The 24,963-nt window shown below is 41.9% G+C and overlaps 1 protein-coding gene across 1 annotated transcript in view; it reads left to right on the top strand.

The window, feature by feature from the left end:
* Window positions 1-24,963, top strand: part of LOC127620085 (atrial natriuretic peptide receptor 1-like) — a 179,887-nt gene that overhangs the window by 137,201 nt on the left and 17,723 nt on the right. Inside the window, exons 11-16 of the mRNA XM_052093181.1 lie at window positions 4,733-4,810; window positions 4,978-5,082; window positions 11,592-11,663; window positions 12,518-12,677; window positions 12,755-12,910; window positions 22,912-23,080. Coding sequence (XP_051949141.1) covers window positions 4,733-4,810; window positions 4,978-5,082; window positions 11,592-11,663; window positions 12,518-12,677; window positions 12,755-12,910; window positions 22,912-23,080 — 740 coding nt within the window. The remainder of the gene's footprint in view (window positions 1-4,732; window positions 4,811-4,977; window positions 5,083-11,591; window positions 11,664-12,517; window positions 12,678-12,754; window positions 12,911-22,911; window positions 23,081-24,963) is intronic.

Below are 24,963 nucleotides of genomic sequence, written 5' to 3'. Positions count from 1 at the left end.
GCATACAGTTGCCTGGTAGAGGGAGCTCTGGCTTGGTTGATCGTGTCTACGATGGCAGGTGGTAGGCCACATAGATCTTTCACATCCCATCCAGGGGCCAGACGTGGAGGTTCCACAGGTCTGGGCGCAGATGCCTAAAGGGTGCCCCGTCCCTGAGAAAGAAGGTCCTTCCTCAGGGGAATTCATCAGGGAGGGGCTGTCGCGAGGAGTGTGAGATCCGAGAACTAAGTCCGTGTGGGCCAGTAGGGGGCCACCAGAGTGACTTGTTCCTTGTCCTTCCTGACCTTGCACAGCAACCATGCAAGTAGGCTCACTGGGGGTAATGTGTACTTGCTCAGCCCCCGGGGCCAGCTGTGAGCCAGCGCGTCTGTCCCCGTTAGGAAGTACCAGAGCATGCAATGGGAGGTCTCTTGGGAAGCTAACAGGTCTATCTGTGCATTGCCGAACCAATCCCAAATCGGCTGGACTGCCTGGGGGTGGACCCTCCACACTCCGCTGGGGATACCTTGTCGTGACAGCGCGTCCGCTGCCGTGTTTAGGTTGCCCAGGATGCAGCTGTCTCCAAATGAGGAGATTTCGGGTGAGTTGTGACAAATGACAAGACTGCACGCCGCCATGGCTCTTTATGTACACTACCGTTGCGGTGCTGAACGAATCAAGACGTGCTTGCCCTGAATCAGCGGGAGAAACCTCCGCAGGGCAAGGAATCCAGCAGGCAACTCTAAACAGTTGATGTGCCAATGCAGCAGAGGCCCTGTCCAGGAGCCAGCGGCTGCGTGCCCGTTGCACACGGCGCCCCAACCCTCTTTTGAGGCATCTGTGTTGACCAGAACGCGTCGGGACACTTGCTGCAGGGGGACTCCTGTCTGCAGAAAACAGAGTTCTGTCCAGGGGTTGAAAGTCTGGCGGGTGATGAACACCTGGTGCGTGCCTCAGCGCCATGCCCATCCTGGGACTTGAGTCTGGAGCCAGTGCTGAAGCAGTCTCATATGCATCAACTCCAGTGGTGTGACTGCCGTGGAGGATGCTCACATGGCTGTGAGCGGCGCCCGGACCCGAGGAACCAATCTTCTAGCCGTGAAGGCTGTGGGGAGGACGGAGGGTCCAGTCCATGCCCACACTGATGGCGGGCCAGGCAAGCATGTCAGCCATCTGGGATTCAGCTTCAGACTGGTCGTGCCAACCCGAAGGCAGCAGTCCAGTCGAGTCTTCCGCGTCAGACGCCGGAACGCTCTCCGATGCAGCGCAAACTCGTCATCCAGCTTGGGGGGGCTCGAGGGAGTAAGCAGACTGGCCATGAGGTGAGCCGCTCTCACCTTGAGCCTGGACGGAAGTCAAGTCAAGTCAAGTCAAGTGGTTTTTATTGTCGTTTCAACCATATACAGTTAGTACAGTACACAGCAAAACGAGACAACGTTCCTCCAGGACCATGGTGCTACATAAAAACAACAAAGGACCAACATAGGACCACATGAGACTACACAACAAAATAAAATACCTATATAAACTACCTATATATACCTATATAAAGTGCACGTGCAAACATGTGCAAAAAGTACAGGACAGTACAACAAATTACTGACAATGAACAGGACAATAGACAGTGCAGCGCCGACCAGTACTCAGTAGTGCAAAAAGATGACAGTTTCTAAAAATGTAAACATAACATACTATGAGATAATGTTCTATGCACATAGCAGTTATTGAGGTAGCAGACAGTTATAAAGTGACAGTTATTAAAGTGCAACTCAGGACACGTGTGTGTCAAACCAGTCTCTGAGTATTGAGAAGTCTGATGGCTTGGGGAAAGAAGCTGTTACACAGTCTGGCCGTGAGGGCCCGAATGCTTCGATACCTCTTGCCAGACGGGAGGAGGGTAAAGAGTTTGTGTGAGGGGTGTGTGGGGTCGTCCACAATGCTGGTTGCTTTGCGGATACAGTGTTTTTTGTAAATGTCTTTGATGGAGGGAAGAGAGACCCCAATGATCTTCTCAGCTGTCCTCACTATCCTCTGCAGGGCTTTGTGGTCCGAAACGGTGCAAGTCCCAAACCAGGCAGTGATGCAGCTGCTCAGGATGCTCTCAATAGTCCCTCTATAGAATGTAGTGAGGATGGGGGTTGGGAGATGTGCTTTCCTCAGCCTTCGAAGAAAGTAGAGACGCTGCTGGGCTTTCTTGGTGATAGAGCTGGTGTTGAGGGACCAGGTGAGGTTCTCCGCCAGGTGAACACCAAGGAATTTGGTGCTCTTGACGATCTCCACAGAGGAGCCGTCGATGTTCAGCGGAGTGTGTTCACCTTGTGCTCTCCTAAAGTCAACAACCATCTCTTTTGTTTTGTCGACATTCAGGGACAGGTTGTTGGTTCTACACCAGTTCGTCAGCCGCTGCACCTCCTCTCTGTATGCTGACTCGTTGTTCTTGCTGATGAGACCCACCACGGTCGTGTCATCGGTCAACAAGCTTGCCAGGGGGCGGGTGGTTTGTGGGGGATTTACCCGGCGAATCCGAGCACGCTGCCATCCCCAAATTGCATCCATTGCCAGCCGGGTCGTCCTCAATCCCTTGGGAAGAGGGGGCTGCTGGAGTGGCGTTCCTCTTTACAAAGGAAAGGTGGAAGGGCATCTTTATAAAGACGCATCCTTAAAAGGACGTTCAATGCCTGACAATTTCAAAGTGAGCGACAGAAGCGGAATACAACAATCTGTATCACACAGCATCAAAAAATACAAAGTTAATTTAAACAAATGTTTAATTAAATTTAAATAAGCTTAATTCTACATATACCTGTACAATAAATGCTAAACAAATGGACTTTCACTGATTATATAACTGTCATGTTTAAAAACTTTTTCTTTATTAATTAATAGTAATAGTAATTATTATTTAATATGTATAAGAGCATTTTCAGTTATTCTTTGAATCTGAATCATAACATGTACAATATTTAAACTTGATTATCAATTTAACCATGGATACAGAGAGACCTATTTAAAATTATTATTATTATTATTATTATTGGTTTATTTAAAATAATTGTTTAACTGTAATATATTGATGATAATTAAAAGAAATAGTAACCATCTATTATTTTAACACGATGTTCAATAACATGTTTGAACCTAACATAAAAAAATTAGGACTATGCGAACACAACATTCCATATCATACACATTTCACATATAATCAATGCATGTACATTTGTTTAGCATACATTTTATACGTACAATTAAGCTTATTTAAATTTAATCAAACATTTGTTTACATTTATTTTGTATTTTTTGATGCTGTGTGATACAGATTGTTGTGTTTAGTAGCCTACTCCTATGAAGTGTATGTGCTTTAAAAACTTTGTAAGAAAAAGTTTAAACATGATAGTTTGTTAAATAATCATTGTAAGTGCATTTTGTTTTAGCATTAATTTATACGGAAGACCATTGGTGGATTCTGAAAAAAAAACCTGCTTACTCATGGCTAGTAAGTTTGAGTAGACCCTCTTGTTAAATATGTCATTTTAAGTGAGTTACACATCTCACTCAAAACAGTAAATACAAGCATCACACTTACGTAAACAAATACATTTCTTTATATTTGCTTTTTTGAAAACATTTGGTCTATCATTGGAAAAATCTCATTTAGCACCATTACATCGCATCAGTGAAAATAAAGTTTGTTTCAAACACCTCACGCAACCTGAACAACACAGGCTCATACACAGACTGACAAGTCAAGAACACGGTCATAGTTTGCATCATCTGTGTCTTCAGAGACTGTATCAAAGGAATCAGTGTCACAGTCTACTGAGAAAGATGAGTCATCATCAGAATCTTCTGTATTAAGCCCCGAAGTGCCCATGGTCGTCCAGCTTCTCATTCATAAAATCAGAGACAACTCTGAATCATACATTTGGGGTTACGCCATTCCATACGATTATGGACAGAGGTGTGTCTCGGGTGTGTCTCGGGTGTCACACTCTTCCAGATGCAAATATAGGTATAACACCAATACACAATAAACAAAGGCGGATTGTCGAACGAATCATCATCAATTTCTCTAGTGTAGAAACTAGAATTAAACTCGAACCCAATAATGCATTCATGGGAAATGGTAAACTCACGCTTCACAATGTTCAATGTGGACAGACACAAACCATTCTTGCATTTCGGGGCAAAAGTCAAACATTCAGGTAATTGCACTTGCACCGGAGAAACAGCCATGGTCATCAACCTTGAGAATATTTTCTGAATGTGCCAACTTATACATATTTAGGAATATTCCCAACCTTTTAAAATGCATGCACAACAAAATGTTCAAAACTTTGAGCAGTTAAAACATCGGTCAACCTCAAACCAATGTTCAAAAAATTGTCAAACCAGAGGTCAAACACACATCCTGTAACCACAAACACACATTCTGCCAAAATATCTGGTATCTCAAAGATACATCTGGTCTACCGTTTCCGGCTTTTGTTATCAAACATAAACATCTGTCAACTACTTCTGGCCACGTGTCCTCATTAATGAAATTGGCATTTGCTATAATATGTCACTACTGATATTCATGTCCACAGGTCATCCCTTTTCCCATTAATTAGGATGGCGCTTAATTGGCACATTACGTGGCACTTCTCTTAAATGATGAAGTACTTTTTATCCCTCTTCAAAGCCTCCTGGCTCTTTACTAAGCTCATGACAGCAATCTGAGTGAAACTAATGTGCGTTGATGCCTCTTTTCCAGGGAAACATTACAGCCATTAAGTATGTCAACAAGAAACGCATCGAGCTCACCAGGAAAGTGCTGTTTGAACTCAAACATGTAAGTGTTCGTCTGTGCCATTTTAACCTTTAAGTTTATATGATGTTCTGGGAGATTAATGGGGACTTTTGGAAAAGAGGGACTAAACAGCTTGCTTGCTCGCTCTCTCTCTCTCTCTCTCTCTCTCTCTCTCTCTCTCTCTCTACTCATTTTGACCTTTTTTATAGATGCGTGATGTTCAGAACGAGCATCTAACTCACTTTATCGGCGCCTCTATCGATCCACCCAACATCTGCATCCTTACTGAGTACTGCCCACGAGGAAGCCTGCAGGTAAACCTCATCCACATGGGACTGCTTAGCGCATACACACACTGTCTTTTAATGCAGCTCCAGTACATGACTTAACTGTTATATTCCGTTACTGTGGATGTATTAATAGATAGTGTGTTTTCGTGTTTTTATGTGTAAGACCACTTGAACATTTATTTCTAGACATAAAAAGTCACTGTCTTGTATGTACATATTGTATGTTAGAAATGGTAACATAAATCTTGAAACGGATACGTAAAATAATAAATGCTAACCAAGGCAAAATCACACCAGTGTTGGGGTGTAACTACTAAAAATAACAACATTACTAACGTAACTAAATTATTTAGTGTCATTACAGTTGATACAGCTGACTGTGTCCAAAATAGTGTAGCTTTTATAGTAACAAGTTACTTCTTTTTTCTTTTCCCCTTTTTCTCCCAATTTGGATTTGCCCAATCCCCAATGTGCTTTTTAACTCCTCCTGGTCGCATAGTGATTCGCCTCAATCCGGGTGGCCATCCACCACTCACCACGCGCCCCACCGAGAACGAACCACATTATGGTGTTCACAAGGAGGTTACCCCATGTGACTCTACCCTCCCTAGCAACTGGGCCAATTTGGTTGCTTAGGAGACCTGGCTGGAGTCACTCAGCACACCCTGGGATTCAAACTAGCGAACTAGCAAACCAGGGGTGGTAGCCAGTGTCTTTACCACTGAGCTACCCAGGAAGTTACTTCTTTTTTTTTTAATTAGTTTTTTTTAATACTTTTTTATCAAATGTATCAAATGTGCTCACAATGTCTCTCAAGCCTCTGTATGTAGCATTTCATATGTAATTATTTTTAAATTTGTTTAAATCAAGGAGGTTTAAATCCCTGCAAAGTTACTGTGGCAACATTTTCCATCTTTTGTAAACGTACTGAAATACTGACAGGTCTAATGAAGAAATAGAATCCAACAGCAGATGCAAGTAAACAGCCTTTTATTTGAAATTAAGGGAACGGCATGACATAGCACAGATAGGGAAACTGGAACCGCTGGAGGCCTCTTTGGAATGAGTCATTTCCAACCAGGGCAAAGCTTCAGAGCATTTAGACATGCTTGGCTCAAGCGTGAGAATAGACGAAGGATGTACTGGATCTGGCAGCTTCCCGGGGTCTGAGAACCTGAAAGGAGAGCATACATGTGGCTGGCACACACACACACACACACACACACAGAAGAGAGGCAGGTGAGAATGGGTAAGTGTGATACAATGGAATATTCCATGGGAAGATGGAGATCGGAACCCAGAGAGACTAAACGATGCTCCCGCTTTCCAACAAAACTCCCTCCAGAAGTTAGACAAAAACTGGGAACCTCTGTCAGAAACCTGGCAAGGCAAGGCGAAGAGGTGCCTGGGAGGAGATCAATAGTGCAGTCATACGGGTGGTGAGGCAGAAGAGATGCAGCCCGAGCCTTGCTGAACACTGCTCCCAGGTCATGGTATACTGCCGGCACTCCGGAGAGATCGAACTTCCCTTCTTGAAACAGATAATACCATGGATTCAGAAGACGTGATCAACGACAGCGTCTCACCATCTCATGTTCTGAAGGGAGCTTTGGGAGTTAAATAAAACGGGCAAACCTTGAGAACCTGTCCACCACCATCAACACGACGTGTTGCCACAGGACGGAGTGCTGAATAAAGGCCTCAGTGTGCCTCATACCCAGATGACAGGCCATCTTGAAAGAATGACCCCATTGAAGGACAGAGGGGCAGACTGTCCGTGGTACAAAAAGCAGACCCACCGGTACTCCCTCACAGTTTTACAGAGTTGAGAGAGCGCATCAGTTTTGATTTTCTTTGGACCCTCGTTAGCAGGAAAGTGTAAAGTTAAACCTATCAAAAAAGAGAGCACAGCGAGCATGCCGAGAATTTAATCTTTTGGCCAATCTAATATATTCTACATTTTTATGGTCAGTCCAAACCAAAAAGGAATCTCTGTCCAATCCAGCCAATGATGGCACTCCTCCAAGGTGAGCATAACTGGCAACAGCTCACGATCACTGACATTGTTGTTCTGTTCTACCAGTGTGAGATGGAGTGAAAAGAATGCACAGGGGTGGATGTTGCCATCCCCTGGCGAGCGCTGGGAGAGAAATGCACCCACACCCACATCTGATGTGTCGACCTCCACCCAAAATTGCCGGCCCGGATCAAGAACAGTTAAAATGGGGGCAGATGAAAAACATTATTTAAGAGACTTTAATGCCAATTGAGCCTGTTCCGACCAAAAAAACAAACCCGTGAGGGGGCGGCTACCTGACTGTAATTTTTTATAATATGCCAGTAGAAATGGGCAAAACCCTAGAACCTCTGCAGGGTCTTGCGAGAGTCCGGTGTTGGCCAACTGGTGACGGCTCTCACCTAGGAAGGATCCATATGCACATAATCAAAAGTAATCCAGGTACACAAAGACAAATCTATTGATCATGCCATGCAGTGTGTCATTGACGAGTGTCTGGAAAACAGCTGGAGCATTAGTAAGATCAAAGGGCATAACTAAATATTACAAATTCCCAGTGGTCATGTTGAAAACTGTCTTCCACTCATCCCCCTCCCTGATCCTCACAAAATGATACATGTTGTGGTGATCTAGCTTTGTGAAGATTTCCGCCCCCTGCTATAATTTGAAGGTTGAAACATCAAGGGTAATGGGTACCTGTTCTTAACAGTGATGTCATTCAGCCCCAGTAATCGATGCAGTGGTGGAACAAGCCATCCTCCTTCCCTGTGAAGAAGAACCCCACACTGGCCGGGGAAGTGGAAGGGCAAATGAGGTCACTCACTTATATATCTCTCCATCGCATCCCGCTCCGGAGCTGACAGAGAGAAGAGCCATCCGCACTGCGAAGAGGTGCCTGGGAGGAGATCAATAGTGCAGTCATACGGGTGGTAAGGCAGAAGAGATGCAGCCCGAGACTTGCTGAACACTTCTCCCCGGTCATGGTATACTGCCGACACTCCGGAGAGATCGACCTTCCCTTCCTGAAACAGATAAACAGAGGGAGAGACAGAAGACTGTGCCAACCCTAAAAGGTGAGAAAGACAATAAGGGCTCCTTTCAGACACCAAATTGCCAGCCCAGTCAAAGTGCGGGTTGTGTTTCACCAGCCACGGATGTCCAAGAGTCACAAGGGAGGATAGAGTCTGTAGCAGGTAAAACACAACCACCTCCTTGTCACTCACCGGAATTGTGGCTTTGGTGATACGACCCAGTGAAGTGCCCCCGATTGCACAGGCTAAAACAGGAGGCTTGACAGGAAACACAGGTACGCCCAACTTGATCGCCAGATCGTTGACGTGGAAATTCCCCTCTGCTCTGGAGTTCCTCTCCAGGTGAGGAGAGCTGGCAGCAGTGTACAGAGAAAAGGGGACTGATCAGGAAGAGTGGCACCCACGCGCAGTCCCCTCATACTGGATGGGTGCTTGGATTTTACTTATGTGTAAGTATGTGTGTGTGTGTGTGTGTGTGTGTGTGTGTGTGTGTGTGTGTGTGTGTGTGTGTGTGTGTGTGTCGTTCCAGATGTATGTTTGGCTAGATCAGGTCAGTGTTTGCATGTGTGTCTCTTACCTGCACAGTAAACGCATAGACCCAAGCATCGCCGCGATCTCTTTCCTTGCGAGGTAGGGAGGTGCGACCCAGCTGCATGGGCTCCAACTCTGCTGAGGCAGATGGCAGAGGTGGCTGTTTAGGGCGAAGTTTCAGTGGTAACGGCCATATTAGCTGGCGATGGACGAGGTGATGGTCAACTCTGAGGGCCAGACTGATAAAGATGTCAATGCTTCATGGCAGGTCCAAGGAATTAATCTCATCCTTAACCTCCTCTGACAATCCTCAGAGAAACATGTCCCATTGGGCCCTCTCGTTCCACCCCACAGAAGTTGCCAGAGTACGGAACCTGATGGAAAACATATCCCTGCCAGAGCTCTGTGAGGCAGCGGGCAGCCTCTCTGCCATGTGCCGAATGATCAAACTCCTTCCTTAGCTCATCAAAAAAGGTCTGAAATGAGGGCAGCTTATTCTCCCATGCTGACGTTCTGTAGTCGTGTGCCCGTCCAGTGAGAAGGGTGATGATGTATGCCACTCTAGACATTTCAGTGGGAAATGAGGGTTGAGAGTAAATACCAGAGAACACTATAATGGGGCTTTTCCACTGCACGGTACAACTCAACTCAACTTGACTCTGCTCGCTATTTTGGGGATTTCCACTGTGGATAGTACCTGGTACCTTATCATTTTTTAGTACCACCTCGGTCGATTTTCCAAGTGAGCCGAGACGATAATAAATGTGACGTCAAAATCCTGCAGATCACTGATTGTTCAGGGAGATTGGTCACTACCGGCGTCACTGGATTTCCGACATGCTACATCAACCCGCAAGTTTTAAAGTTAGCAACAGCGATAACAGTATCATTTGTTCAAGTGAATTTTGAATTGTGAAAAAAGAAATGGCTGTGCGCAAAACCACGTCATGGTCAATAAACAAGGTGCAGACGGTCCACTCGTTAACGATGAGTGAAACGAAAAAGTCTCTCAGGAAGTGTCTCAGCTGTTGGCCACACATGGCTACCACCGGACCTAAACCTAAACCTGCGAGCAATGAGAGGGAGAGTGACCCGGACTGGTGTTGATCCATGATGGAGGGTGGTATGTTTTGTTATGTTAACTCTATACTCTGCTTGAAAGCTTCACTTTATTTAGTTGACCAGCTTCTGGAAGCTTGCTTCTAAAACAACCAGGCCAATTTAACTGTTACACTTGTGTAAAATCACTATTCAGCACAATGAGCTAGTAGCTAACAGCTAGCGGCAGTAGAGGTGGCGCAAATATGACAATCAGCCTATAATCCCACCCACGTTGAAATGGCATTAAAATGCAATGGAAATGCAAGCTCAATAAAGTAGCAAGTAGAGTTGAGGCGAGTCGAACCATAACGTGCAGTGGAAAAGTACCATAAGAGGAATGCCCTACATCCCTCTGGGTCTTCTACATAGGGAGCCAGTGGAGTAAGACGAGGCTCCCTAGCAGGTACCGCCAAGGTAGAAGGGCTGAAGGAAGGCATTTCAGTGGCTTTGGTGAGATGAATTTGCTTAACCTGGGCGGTAAGGTCAGATTTCTGACCTTATCTGAAGGTGAAACAACCGCCTTCCAGGCCTGATGGAATTCAGACAAGAGCTCAGAGTGGCATTCCAATAACTATTAAAGTGTTGACTTGCTGTGCCAATCCACAGGATTTGCACCTGGATATTCTGTCAAGTCTGAAGAAATAGAATCCAACAGCAGATGCAAGTAAACAGTCTTTTGTTGAAACTCAGGGAATAGCACGACAGACAACACAGATGAGGAAACTGGAACCACTGGTGACCTCACAGGAATGAGTCTGGTCTAACCAGGGTGAAGCATCAGAGCCTTAAGACACGATTTTTAAAATAAATGTATAGAATGATATAAGAAAATATCCTTAGTATAAAGGTTACAGACATTGAGACTACAAGAGTCCAAAATAATAAAATAGCAAAAGCAGTTACTTGTTACCAAAACCCCAATAATAGCTAGAAAAATTAAGATTTGGTGCATTACGGTGGACCTTCAACTTTAAACAATTCCCAAATACACTGGGGACTCATATTTTGAAATTACAGAGACTTGGCTAACATACAATACTCTATATGCAAGAATTTACTAAATAATGCTTTTTACAGGCTATATATTCACCAGATGAAGACTTAATATGTACATGTTTCATCGGAGTTAAGTTTCAACATTTATTAAGTTTATTGATGAGGGGGAAAAATTAGGGGAAAAAAGAATATATCGGCATAGATTATTGCAGCCTACCAACTTGGAGCAAATTAAACACTTCACCTTTAAACAGAAAATTATAATAACACATATTTTCCATTATTATGTGAGCGAATTTAATTAATTCCTGTCAACTATAAACTTTTCTAACAACTGTTGTTTAAGTTGTTTAAATATAATCCACTACAAATTTTAATCCTATTACTTTACTAATTACTTAATTGAAATGTAATCACATTACTAATTACTTTACTTTTAAGTTACTTTCTAAAACACTTTTCTGCTCAACAAATTCAAAATAATCTCTATTTCTTTCTTGTTCATTGTTACAAGTCATACATACAGCACCTCACATTTCTCCTTCACAATGACTCGTTATTGGGCCATAATTCATGTATTCTGTATAAATAATATATTTTTAATAATCTTTAAAAATAATTACGAATTTAAAATGTAATGCATCACACTACATTTTTGACTAAAAAAGTAATTTGATTACAGTAATTTATTACTTTGTAATTGGATTACACCCAACACTGTTCCCAACCCTTCTTGCCACATGGACACTCTCCACGGATTAAATAATGAGACACAAATGTACTGATGCATTGTGTGTGTGTGTGTGTGTGTGTGTGTGTGTGTGTGTGTGTGTGTGTGTGTGTGTGTGTGTGTGTAGGACCTCATGGAGAGTGAAGGGATCACGCTGGACTGGATGTTTCGGTATTCTCTGATCTATGACATTGTTAGGGTGAGTGCTTCACATCAGTCACAAAGACTCTTCTGCTCTTAAAATCTCATTCTAAGTGAATACACATCCCAGAATCCTCTCTTCTTAATCTTAAAGTGAGAAAATTGGATGAAGGGGAGGAAAATATGTTGTACTGTTGTATTGATGCTTGTTAAAGAATGCAAAGGCCAGTAACATACTCCATGCAAGTATGCAATTGCAAACATGATTGTTTGGCAATGAACTCTCTTGACAAATTCCGTAATCTGTCCTAAGTGAACAGAAAATGTGGGCTTGGTATATTGAAGGGCTTTTAGGAGTACACTAGCAGTTGCAGTAGCAGCTTTAAAACTAATAAACATGGACTAAAAGCCCCAACTTTCATTTCATGGGTCTTACATGGGCCTGACGTAACTGTCAGGACAAAAGGAGGTGGTAGAGTTGCCTTCAAATGCATATTTAACCTGAAAAAAAACCTGACTTTAGAAGAAGACCGTTTATGCTATTGCCTGCAATGGCGCCCCCGTTGTAGCAGCGCTGAATGTGCAACACGTACTAGCGCAGCATTATGAATGCTAGCTAGAAGCGTTTGCATTTACATACTTGTGTAGAGCATCTTTAGAGCCTTAAAACTGAATGCTTTTCATTATTTTTCTAAAATGTTGTTTTCTGTTACAGAGTGTCAGAATTGTAAAGGTAATTTTGAGAAGTGCGTAATTTAAAAGGTTTAATGGCAATTCTCTAAAATGGACAAGTTGTCATTTAAAAACAGCCGTTGCAAACAACAAGTCTGTAATTATTTTATTTTTTGTTTTAGTAAATATGATGAATACTGACAGATGTTTTTGTAAGAATGTCAACTCTTCACCACTCAGGGAATGGCGTTCCTTCACAACAGCGTGATAGTCTCCCACGGCAACCTGAAGTCTTCCAATTGCGTGGTGGACAGCCGCTTTGTGCTAAAAATCACAGATTATGGTCTGGAAAGTTTCCGCAAGGAAAGCAGTTTAGAGGACACTCACGCTTTCTATGCACGTATGTAACCTTGATCTTAGACAACACAGATACAAATGATTAAAGTGTGCAGAAGCCTCTAACATCAGTGTTTTCAGGTAAGCTATGGACGGCCCCTGAACTTCTGCGTGCCGATAACCCACCTCCATGTGGGACACAAAAGGGAGACGTTTACAGCTTTGGAATCATCCTGCAGGAACTGGCCCTGCTGAAGGGTGTCTTCTACCTGGAAGGCCCTTTTCTCAGCCCTAAAGGTCAGAAGATACACATGAGTGATCAACATGTCTTTATATGATAAATAGGAGCAAAATGAAATTAGTTAACTCAAAAAGGAAAGTTTAGCAGAATGTTCTCTGAAGATTCTTCCAGTTGCAAGTAAATAACTGTTACCATCATGATTTGTGCGAGAAGTTTCACAAATGAAGCTGGTGATGCACTTCGAACTGAGCCAGAGAAGGATAAGGTGGTGGAAATCCTCCCGATATGAACTGAACATTTTTACACTCATGTCAGACCATTTTATTGACTTCTTGAACTGTTTGACTCACAGAAGTGTGTCATATGACAGCAAAATGCAATGAGAGTAAGTCCTCACTTTCTTTGAGCTGCTATTGTGCTTGCTAAATCAGAATTTTACGATGTGAATGCACTTAATTTATAAAAACTATTTCATTACTGTTCCACATAGATGTTAATGTCTCCGGTTACACATGTAACCTTGGTTCCCTGAGATGAAGGAAAAGAGACATTGCAACAAACACTATGGGTAAATTCCTTCTCCGGCGACTAGTTGAAGCCCTTATACAATAATGCCAATCTTGTGATTGGCAGTGGGGTAATACTTTATTTTAATGGTCCCAAGTAGATATTTAACTGAATATCTGTGACTTATCAACTAGCTTGCTATAGCTAGTAAACAATGTTTCCACAAACATTCAGAAGACTATCAATAGCCTGTATAACAGCTTATCGACTGACTGGCCATAGCTATTAAACAGTGTTTCAACAAAACACCTATAAATCAAGCAGAGTCGAGTGGAGCTGTATTGTGCAGTGGAAACGCCTCATTTGTTAAAACACTGTTTACTAGCTATAGCAAGTCAGTCAATACGCCTTTATTTTGCTGCTGTTATACAGGCTATTGATAGTCTACTGAATGTTTGTTGAAACACTGTTTACTAGCTATAGCATGCCAGTTGATAATTCAGTTATAGTCAGTTAAATATCTACTTGGGACCATCAAAATAAAGGGTTACCTTTTGCTTTGTCATTATGGGGTATGGAGTGTAGATTGATGTGGGGGAAAAAAAATATTAAAAGCATTTTTAGCATAAGGCTGCAACATAACAAAATGTGAAAAAAATGGGTCTGATTTATATAAAGGAAGTCACAGGCCAACAGGACTGGGTTTTCTCCATTTGAAAAGGGCCAGTTTGTAAGCACATGCCACTTAGCATGTAGATGCGTCTCATGGATGGTGCTCTAGCCTGCAGAATGGCATTCATCCCTAGCGGGGTAAGCTACTGTACCACTGTCATGTTGTCCAATAAAATCAGAATGTGGTGATTCACTACCTCAAAATGAAAAAGCCTTTAAGGCTAAGAGACAGCTTCTATTTCCAGATGACTGAAGTGCCAGGTGCCAAAAGCCAGGCATCCGCCACACAGTGCACCTCAGCCTGCGCTGGACGCATCCGTGATTACCAACGTCCACAAGACCTGACACAGCATGATGCTGTTAAAAGTTTGGAGCTGTCCATGGTGCTAGAGCAGCTAGACAGTGGCGAGTTATGCCAATTTGCATGTGCCCTTGTCACCAGGCATGCCGTGGTACATGATGTTTGAGCAAGAGATGTATGGCGTTATTTCCCTGTCAAATGTCGAGAGCGCATTATTGTAGCGCGAAAGTACATTAATGTTATCTTGTGATCGCTGAATCCCTCTGCTTTGCATGAATATAATCGCCGGCTGAATCCCTCTGCTCTTGCGAATATATCTGCGCCTAGCGAATCCCTCTGCTCGTCATGGAACTGAGCGCAGCTCTCAGATACTACGCTGCTCTTGAAAGAATTTTCTCTCGCTTCGCTCAGAGAATATGCCTGCACTTAAAAGCGTGTTCATTGCAATCGCGAATCTCTCCTCTTAAGCTTAAAGTAAGCGTGTTTGTGCTTAGACTGTGTCCCGTGCGTTCGCGCATGCCCAAATACTCTTCTCTTGATTTCTTTCTCTTTGCTCTTGGCATAAGCGGCTGTCAAAGCGGCAACAACCAATCAGAAAAGGCTTCAGCGACTGACCAATGAAAACGCGACATCGTACATGGAATCTTATTGGTTGATATTGAACCGCACATGTTCATGTGTTCAATCAAGACGATTCAATTCAATCAAGGCGAGCGAGATGGATCCACTAGAATCGGCGATCTCAGGTAAACAGTTTTATTTGTTTTGATGTTAAATATGTCAAATGTATCTTAGAAATGTCTGGGAAGAGGGCGATTGGATTATTTTACATATAAATGACCTAGACTGTCAACCACATTCATACTACAGAGCTATGCCCATTGTAGTGAGATTTTTGAGCCAAATAGATTTGAAAGCCGATTCCAAAAGGCAAAAATAATATTTTGAGTCTTGTGTGTAAAAGACCTTATAAGCACATGATTCAAGCATCTCAGATTTAAAATGGGCTGAAGCCCACCGCCTTACTCCGGAACTATGGCTGTAGAATACTTTTGGGCACCACAGTTTGGATCAATCTCTATCGCATTCTTTGCAAGGAGATTGCGAGTTCCTTTGCACAACATCCGCGCATCCCATGACAAGGACCATAGATGACAGAACACTAAAAACGGGATCAAGGGCGCTCTGACTCGCTCACTAGAGGACATAGATCGCCGATTGCCTCCGGAAAGCAGTTGTGCACAGAGTGTGGGGTAAGAGAAGCTTGAAGGGCTTCTTTGAGAGTGTGTGCACCTCCTGCCGCGCAATGAGAACTCCCTTATTCAAACATAACAACATTCTCCATAATATCCCTGTCCCAATGAACTCCAGCAGGTAGGGGAGTGAAATGGCATGTGAATGTGCATGCGTCTCTTGAAGGCATCACAAGCAGATTCCTCTTTTTGTAATAATCATCCTTATTGAACACATCTTACGGAAACTACATACTGTGTAACATCCCGGCAAACTCCGGTGGGAAGTGAACAGCGTCTGAGTGTGCATGTGCATCTCAATGAGCGCTTTCTCTTTTATGTGAGAACATTCTTATGTGAACACAACACACAAAAATACATTTGCGTACTATCCCGGCGAACTCTGGTGAGGAAAGAGTTGTATGTAAATGTGTGTGCGTCTTTTGAAATGAGTGCTTTCTCTTTTACGTGAGAACATTCTGATGTGAACACAACACACATTTGTGAATAATCCCGGCAAAAAACTCCAGCGAGGAAATAGTTGCATTTAAATGTATATGCATCTCTTGCAATGTGGGCTTTCTCTTTTGTGTGAGAACATTCTGATGTGAACAACACATAGAAGCCCATTTGTGAATCATCTCTGTGAACTCCGGAGGTGAATAAGCACATTTCTGTTTTATGAGATATGTTTATATGAACACAATCATACAGAAATTATCGAAGCACTTTCTCTTTTGTGTGAGAACATTCTGATTTGACACATTTGTCTACCATACCCACGTACTCCAGTGGGGAAAAAGTAACATAAGAATGTGTGTGATTTTTAGCACAACAAGAGCCTCTTTTGTGTGAGAACAATGTATATGTGAATTCAACACCTAGAAACACAATTGTGAATCATTCCGGCGAACTCTGGTGAGGAACGCGCAGCGTGTGAATGTGTGCATCTCGAAAAGGTTTATGAAAGCATTGTATGTGAACACAATCTTACAAAAACAACATATAAGTTCGTAGTTTGCCAGAACATATAAGTTCTGGCAAACTACGGCGGGGAGGTGAAATGAACAGCGTGATTGTGTTTGCATCTCCAGCAGGTGCAATGAGCGCTTCTCTTGTGTGCAACAATGAGAACAATTAGAGAACAATGTTTGTAAACATCATAAAGAAATAACACATAATGCAGCCTCCCAGCAAGTTGGAGCAGCAGGGTCTGGATTCTCCACTGAGCATTGACCCAAAGTAGAGCAGTGAGTCATCAGACTGAGTTACCGTTGACTTTGTGGGACCAGCAACGTCATTTTGAAGTAACCACGAATTTCGTGTCACTTCCATAACTCTGTCATGGCACTTTTTGGATTGGCTATGGCATGGGCCCTGCCCTGGCAGTGAATGCATCTCTCATATTCATCTGATGATGGTATGTGCCACTCACATACAGAACACTTGCGGATGACATGCTAGCGCCTCTTTATTGATATACATTAATACATATATATATGAAAAGGATAAAAAATATCCTTCCCGAACACTGTGGGAAGTGGGTGATGTCTTGCTAAAGCGCTTTGTTTTTCAACAGCAAGCATCCTAAGGGAAGAACCAGTTTACCGAGAAGCATGTCTGAAGAAATTATGATTTCTTACCGCTTATATAGGCCAATTGTGCACCTAAAGGGGCAGGGCTTAATCACCATTGCCAATCACAAGACTGCCTTTATTGTAAGTCGTCGATGGAATTTCCCAGTAGTGTTTGTCGCAATGTTGAGTGATCTGAATCGGAAGGGAACAGCATTTACTGACGAGTCTGGTGCTTTCCTTATATGGTGTTTTCATGGGTGAGGATTATGATAATTGTGAATGAAGATGCACATGCACCCTCTTTACAAATATTTGGAATTCACTAACATACACACGTTTTATTAACAAATCTGGGGAGTATGAAGCTTTTGTGAATTTGCAGAAAGTTTTCAGGAAGGTTCGTTTTATGAGCAAATTACTAAAAAATGTTATGAGGCAGCTTGCCAGTACAGCTGGCACGCTGACTGCCCCTACTGCATAAAGGTGGTACATCAAGCTTGTATCACTCCGATAGTAGAAACATTCCTTATTAAGGAATTTACGTACTGGTCGGAGGCATGATTAATTTTTTTTTCATATAATTTATCGCACTAAATTAACGTGTTAATTACACAGATAACACAGGTGACTTTTTGTCACTTTTCTTTTTGTCCTTTCATATTTGTGTCTGCACCCAAATCTGCTTGCTCAAGATATTAAGATATCAGTTTTAAGTTATGCTGTACATTAAATTTTAAAGTATTTTGTGTTTGTGCAAAGTCATATTCAGCAGTAACAGCTCTCTTTGTCTCTCTCTTTTTATAATCCATTTTAAAAAAAAAACAGTAAATGCAGAACTTTTTTGCCATAATTTCTGTCCAAAGATATACAAAGAAGAAATGTGATGAAACATTCTTTTTACTTGGAGCAAAAATACACTGGAAATTACATGGGTAACACATAACCAAAAAGTTCCTCCACCTAGAAAAGTAGTCCCAAATGAAAATTTAGACGACTAAAGAGCTCAAATAATAATTTTATTTCACTGAATAAAACCCTCTGGTGCCCATAGACTTCCAATGTAACTGCATTTCTGTAAACACATTTCAAGTTGAAATATTTTTTTATTGTAATTGACAGTATGCCACAGATGCTGTCCACAGAGCTTAAGATGTATTGAACCCAAAAATTGTATTTAAAGGTGAAGGCTTCTACTATCTTATATACATTCCATCTTTGTCCACACATGAACTCAGCGATGTCACCCATACTTATAAATGGATCAGCAAACACATAGCAGTGGCTGCGTTTAAGTGTCTGGATGTGTGCCAACTCACCACGAGAACAAAGGGAGTTGGAGGCAGTAATATGAGAGACACTGTCATTATCACGTTACACCAAATGTAGGAGATGGACAGAAGAGTTTTTGCACAATAACGTGGGAAGACTAATTGATAAAGCATAAAGCGAAACATAAAGAATAAGGCAAGGAATAAATTTATAAGCCATGGGAGGTTGTGTCATACAGTGTTTCTACAGTGTTTGTACAGCAGTTAACACAGCCTCCCATGGCTTATTGTTTTGATTTACATTCATATATCAGAAGTGCTTTAGCTTCACATATCGTGCCTCTTATACAAGTACAAATAATTATGCTAATAAAAATAAACCTAGAATGCCTAATACACCTAACAAAGGCAGCAATTATGATGAAATACACCAATGTTGAAAAAATAAATAGAATTTTATTAATAAAAAAAAAATAACAACAACAACATTTTTACACTTTCTGAAAAGAAAAATGCAAGAGATTCTTGTTTATACCTGGTGTCCTGCAATACTGTTTAGAAAGAGTCAGTAGTAATAGTGCTGCTTGCCTTTGCAATTATCACTGATAATTAGTTTATTTAACCCTTTAAGCTTGAATGGGCCTGCCAAGAAAAAAATAATAATCAAAATACTAATTACTAACATACCAACACAGAATAGGTATAATTTTAATGCTTTGAAGCTGTACTTTCCAATGCAAAAATATAGTGAGTTATAGCTAAGTGCATTTCTTTGACATACATGTTACACGTAAACAGGTGTTGCTTATAGGCTGTGTTTTGGCTTATAACTTCACAAAAAATAAAAAGAATATAAAATATCACTTGCCAGTACTTAAAGGAGGTAATAATCTTTCAAACGATCTCACACACAACACAATCTGAATCATAGATCATTAGATAATCCACATGAAGCACAATGTGCAGACAGCACACATGTTAGCTTTCCTGGATCAGATGACTTCATCGGAAATTATGTTGCACTTCGTCCAGCATAATGGAATGCTAAACCATCCATATTAGGATTCAGATCACTGCAACTAAAGTTGGAAGTCATCCAAATATGGGCAGAGAAGATCATTTTCTCTAATTACATATGACCACCAGACGATAGAGCCAAGCACATGACTCAATGATGACTCAAATGACACAGAATGGAACTAAATTAGATCTCGTTACTCATGCCTGCATGCTTTGGAGAGAGAGCATACCTTTAGTCATTGCATTTGCATGTGTAATTATTTCTTATGTACAATTATTATGTTTTGTTTGTTTGGAGAGGCTTTTGGACAATTGGAAATATTTTTTGGACAATAGGATCAATTATATTTGTAATGCTATAGCTTTTGATTGCTTTGTTGTATCAACACAGAATTTTACTCAGTGGTCACACTTTATATTAGGTGGCCTTAACTATGATGTGCTAATATGAAATACATACAAGAAAATGTATTTACTGTGTAACTACATATTGTTCTGCAAAATTCCCACATTTGCTGAGACTGAGGTTGAGGTACAGGTAGGTTTAGGAGTAAGGGTTGGGTGAGGGTTTGGATTAGAGTTAGGATTTGGGGTAAGGTTTGGGTTAGGGGTAAAGTTAATAGTGTAAATGCTAATGTAATTAAATACAAGTACTTTAAATGTAATTACAATGCAACAACATGTATGTACATAATAGGTACATAGTAGTTAAGGCCATCTAATATAAAGTGTGTCCATATAGTATAATATATATATATATATATATATATATATATATATATATATATATATATATACAGTGTATATATATATATATATATATATATATATATATATATATATATATATATATATATATATATATTTTGTTATAAGCCTTTAAATGTGAAATATGGAATATATTTACTGTACTAAAGCTTTATAATTTGCAAACAATAAAAACATTGCAAACGTATACATTAGCTGATCAACTTTGCGGTGTACTGTAAGGCTCGTTGCTTGCTATTGTCAGTTTGCTCGTTCCTGTTGTGTGTCCTCAACCTGGCAACCCGTGTGAGCTTCGAGTCTGGGGAGGAGGGGACGGGGAGACAAATCACTCCAAAAAATTTATTTGGACTGCAGTACCCATTTTAAACGATTGATGTCAATGTTACATATTGCTCCTTTAATTTTGGGTATGCCACAGAATTTTTTAAAAACACCCTCTTATTAGAGATTAAAGGGTTAATGTAGTAATCACAATATACATTTCTTTCACCATGTGATATAGTTTATTTGTCTAATGTTTTGTAGCAACTACTACCACTAATAATCTTGTATTTCCAGATCTTGCATCACACTGAAAGGGTTTATTTTGCGATAATGACAGGCTAGCTGTACATTATCCTGCTTATTACATGGCTACCAAATAATTAACTACCGTAATTTCCGGACTATTGAGCGCACCTGAATATAAGCCGCACCCACTGATTTTTAAATAAAATGTTATTTTGAACATAAATAAGCCGCACCTGTCTATAAGCCGCAGGTGCCTACCGGTACATTGAAACAAATGAACTTTACTCAGGCTTTAACGAAACACGGCTTGTAACAAAATAAATAGGCTTTAACGAAACACAGTGTGGCAGCGGGGGCGTGGTCAAGCCCGTCCGGGAGAGAAAAGCGGTAAGGGCGCTTACACCTGAGCTAAATTATGTCTAACACCGGTGTCTAATTTCAGTAAGCATGGGGAGAGCGGCATAAAAAGGCAGCAGCCACAGAGCTGAGAGAGTGACACACGTCAGTCTAGTGTTGGCGCATAGAAGAATTGAGAAACTTTATAAAATTGATTGTAAACATTGCTGTGGCCATTAAAAGCCTTACCTGGAACGTCAAGTGCCCTGCTGAAAACTGTCACACTGGTCCCCGTGTGACAGTTTTCCCAAGAAGGACACGTGAAGCAGGGCACTTGAAATTAGACACCGGTGTTAGACATAATTTAGCGCAGGTGTAAGCGCCCTTACAGCTTTTCTCTCCCGGACGGGCGCTTGACCACGCCCCCGCTGGGGGGCCCCGCTGCCACACACGGCTTGTAATAAAACATTTGCAGTAAACAGTAGCCTACCAAGAAAGTCATTGGTCACTATCTTCCTCCTCCTGTGCACATGAAACCACTGAAGTCATCTCCTTCGGTGTCGGAGTTGAATAGCCTCAGATTTAGTTGTCTTTTTGCACTGAGTCAGTTCCTCACGCTGCTGTTTCCAGCGTCTTATCATCGACTCATTAAGACCAAGCTCCCGTGCAGCAGCTCTATTTCCTTTTCCAACAGCCAGATCAATCGCCTTCAACTTGAAAGCAGCATCATATGCGTTTCTCCATGTCTTTGCCATGGTGAGGGTGACAAAATTACTACCGTAATCAGAATGATGGGAAGTTTGAGCGTGCTCGATTTAATCTAAACAGTAAACAAAAAAAGTTGTTTTGACCTTAACCCGTTCGGCAATTTCATTGGTCTAATGAAAGCTTCACGCCGCCAAAAAACTGAGCACGTCACAGAATGTTTTTTTTTTTGTTTTTTTTATAAAATTTGAAAGCGGGAAAAATCCATATATTAGCCGCGTCATTGTATAAGCCGCGAGGTTCAAAGCATGGGAAAAAAGTTGCGGCTTATAGTCCGGAAATTACGGTACATGGACATGAAATATATATTTGAGTTGAAATTATTTTCTTAGCTGATTTGTAGAGCCTCCAGAGTAACACGAGATACAGAATGTGAGCAAAGCTATGTTACACAGTACCGCACTGCTATAACGGTCATTATTGACATTCAAAATCATTGACCAATCAGAAGCAAGTATTCTAGAAAGATGTGCAATAAATAGGAAGAAATGCACAGGGATGAAAATAAAGGTGCTTTTTTTTCATGTTTCTCTGTGTATTGAGATATGGAGTGGGACGGTCACTGATGGTCATGACAGCATAGCCATATCTCAGTCAGTGTTGAGTCATTATTACACGTGTTGATAGCTGTGAACAGATTTGTCAAGTCCAAGATCAGCTCAAGACCCATGAATGACACTTTCATGTCTTTTGCTCACATTGTTTCTCAAATTTTTGCACTTTCTATCCCTGTCTTTTTCTTTCTCACTCTTTTTGTCAACCCCAATGATGCATCTGATCACTCAAAAAATTTAGAAAGAAGAGAAATTCAAACTGTATATGCTAATTTCTGTATGTGTTTCCCCTTTTGTGTTTTTTGTTGTTCTTGTAAATATGTTTTTTTATATTATTATTATTATTTATTTATTTATTTATGGGTGACAGTGGTGGCTTATTGGGATCATTTTGCGTAATCATGTTTTTGCAGTGCAGTTCTGTGGAAATTTTGGTTAACATGGTAATTTTTGTGTGAAAGAGACACATGGAAAAAGCGTATTAATGTTTATTGATATTTTTTCTCTCTGCTGCTGCTGGCTGTTCTCACTGTTCTCTCCTCTTCAGAGGTCATAGAGTGTGTGGTGGAGGGCCGGTGGCCATACTTGCGACCACTGCTGTGTCCTCAAAGTCACAGTGATGAGATTGGTCAGCTCATGCAGCGCTGCTGGTCAGAAGACTTCAATGAGAGACCAGACTTCAGCCAGATTAAAGTTCTGCTCCGCAAGAATAACCGGTACCTGACACACATCCATACTAATCACCTCACAATACAAAAGATTCAAAAATGCTTTGTGTAGTGGACACATAAGTCAATTTTTTGTATCAACGTCAAGATTTTAGGTTGAAAGGTAGGTAGAAGAGAACATATATATTTTAAGTGGAGTGATTGTTCATCATTTCTTTTTCACGATTTTCACAATTTGTAATAAAAGTTTTGGCTTGACTAGTTAAATTCAGTGTAGTTATTGAATTGTAAATTATTTGAATGAGTTAAATGCTATTCCAATTTTTTAAAATAGCCAATGTGCTTTAGTTCACAGTCAGATCTGCTTAACGGGGAAACTTGAGATGCGATCTCAATACCAGTCAGCTTTTCTAAAGACTTGAGAACCGAACGATGATCTAACAACTGACAAGATTAATCTATAACCAGCCCATGAACGCAAACAGAACAAGGTTTCTGAACCTCTATGTGATGACATGGATATTGCTAAGTCTTTATAGCCATAAGAGAGAAACTATAGATTTGAAATGCGTATCTTCTGAAAACAGATTTTGTCAACTTTTATAAGTACACTAGCATATAGATGACCTTAAAGCTAATAGATATGGACTACAAGCAGCAAAACGTCTAGGTTATTGTCATAACCCCGTTCCCTGATGGAGGGAAGGAGACATTGTGTCAATGTAGTGACACTAGGGGTCTCTATTGAGAGCCTTGGTTGCCTCTGATCTTTGAGAAAAGGCCAATGAGAATTGGCAAACAGAATTTGCATGTCCCTCCATACAGGTATAAAAGGAGGGAATCGTGCATCCTTTTAGTCAGGTTTTGCACTGAGGAGCCGAGAATAAGGTTCGGCCATTACAGCGGTTATTACAGTGTTGTGGCAAGAGTGACACAACATCTCATCAGGGAACGGGGGTTACGACAGTAACCTAGACGTTCCTCTTCTGTCACTCCCGCTGCCTTTTCTCTCTCTATGTTTTCTCCCATAGAGTGATAGATGCGGCTGGGGCCATCGAACACTATACACTCATCGGGGAAGGTGTTCTCTTCCGATCCTATTCTGTCAGTGGGAAATCACCCCACGGAGACCACATCCTCCCCTGGCTGGGGAGGTCAACATGTGGCAAATACGTCACATGGGCTTACAAGCCACACATGGGAGTGGCGCGGTGGTAGGTCCTGCCTAGTGAGGGAGGAGCTCTACAAACACTGCGACCGGGGACAGAGGGGACTGCCCAAGGGAGATGCAGGTCCGCCGAGAGGGGGATCGTACCGCGGAAAATACGACACAGGGTTACCGTGATAACCGGCACCTGTGGAGCACCTATTCCAGTACAGAGTAATTAGTACCCGTAGTGGGTCTGGTCGGTAATTCCTCCACTGAATTCACGAGCCAGAGGGCTAGGGAGGAAGGACATCCAGGGAGCATGAGTTTTGTGGGCTCGCCTGGAAGAGAGGCACGTGTTCACCTCAGAAGAGGGGAAAGGCGCTATGTGCAAGTGGTACACCCGGTCAGCCATTCCGTATTACCGAGTTCTACGTGCTCGAACCTGACAAAACACGAGACGAGACCGACTCAACCCGAAGATTATAGAATAATCTTGGGTTTATAGAATAGTATTGGGTGTTTCCCAACCCGCCCCTCTGCAGATATCTGCTAGAGACGTGCCGTTGGCCTGTGCCCACGAGGATGCCACACTCCTCATAGAGTGTGCTCGAACCCGCACCTCTGTGGGTCTTCTGATCGGGAAGAGCACCAATTTGCAAACAGACGCCACTTTAGGGCGTAGAGCTGCCTGGTGGTGGTAGCTCTGGTGGGTTGATCGTGTCTACGATAGCTGGTGGTTGGCCACTTAGATCTTCCGCGTCCCATCCAAGGGCCAGACGTG

Source organism: Xyrauchen texanus, chromosome 26 (assembly GCF_025860055.1).
Source record: "Xyrauchen texanus isolate HMW12.3.18 chromosome 26, RBS_HiC_50CHRs, whole genome shotgun sequence".
Classification (NCBI taxonomy): domain Eukaryota; kingdom Metazoa; phylum Chordata; class Actinopteri; order Cypriniformes; family Catostomidae; genus Xyrauchen; species Xyrauchen texanus.
The sequence above is the reverse complement of the archived record's forward strand: the minus strand, read 5'-3'. Positions and strand labels throughout refer to the sequence as shown.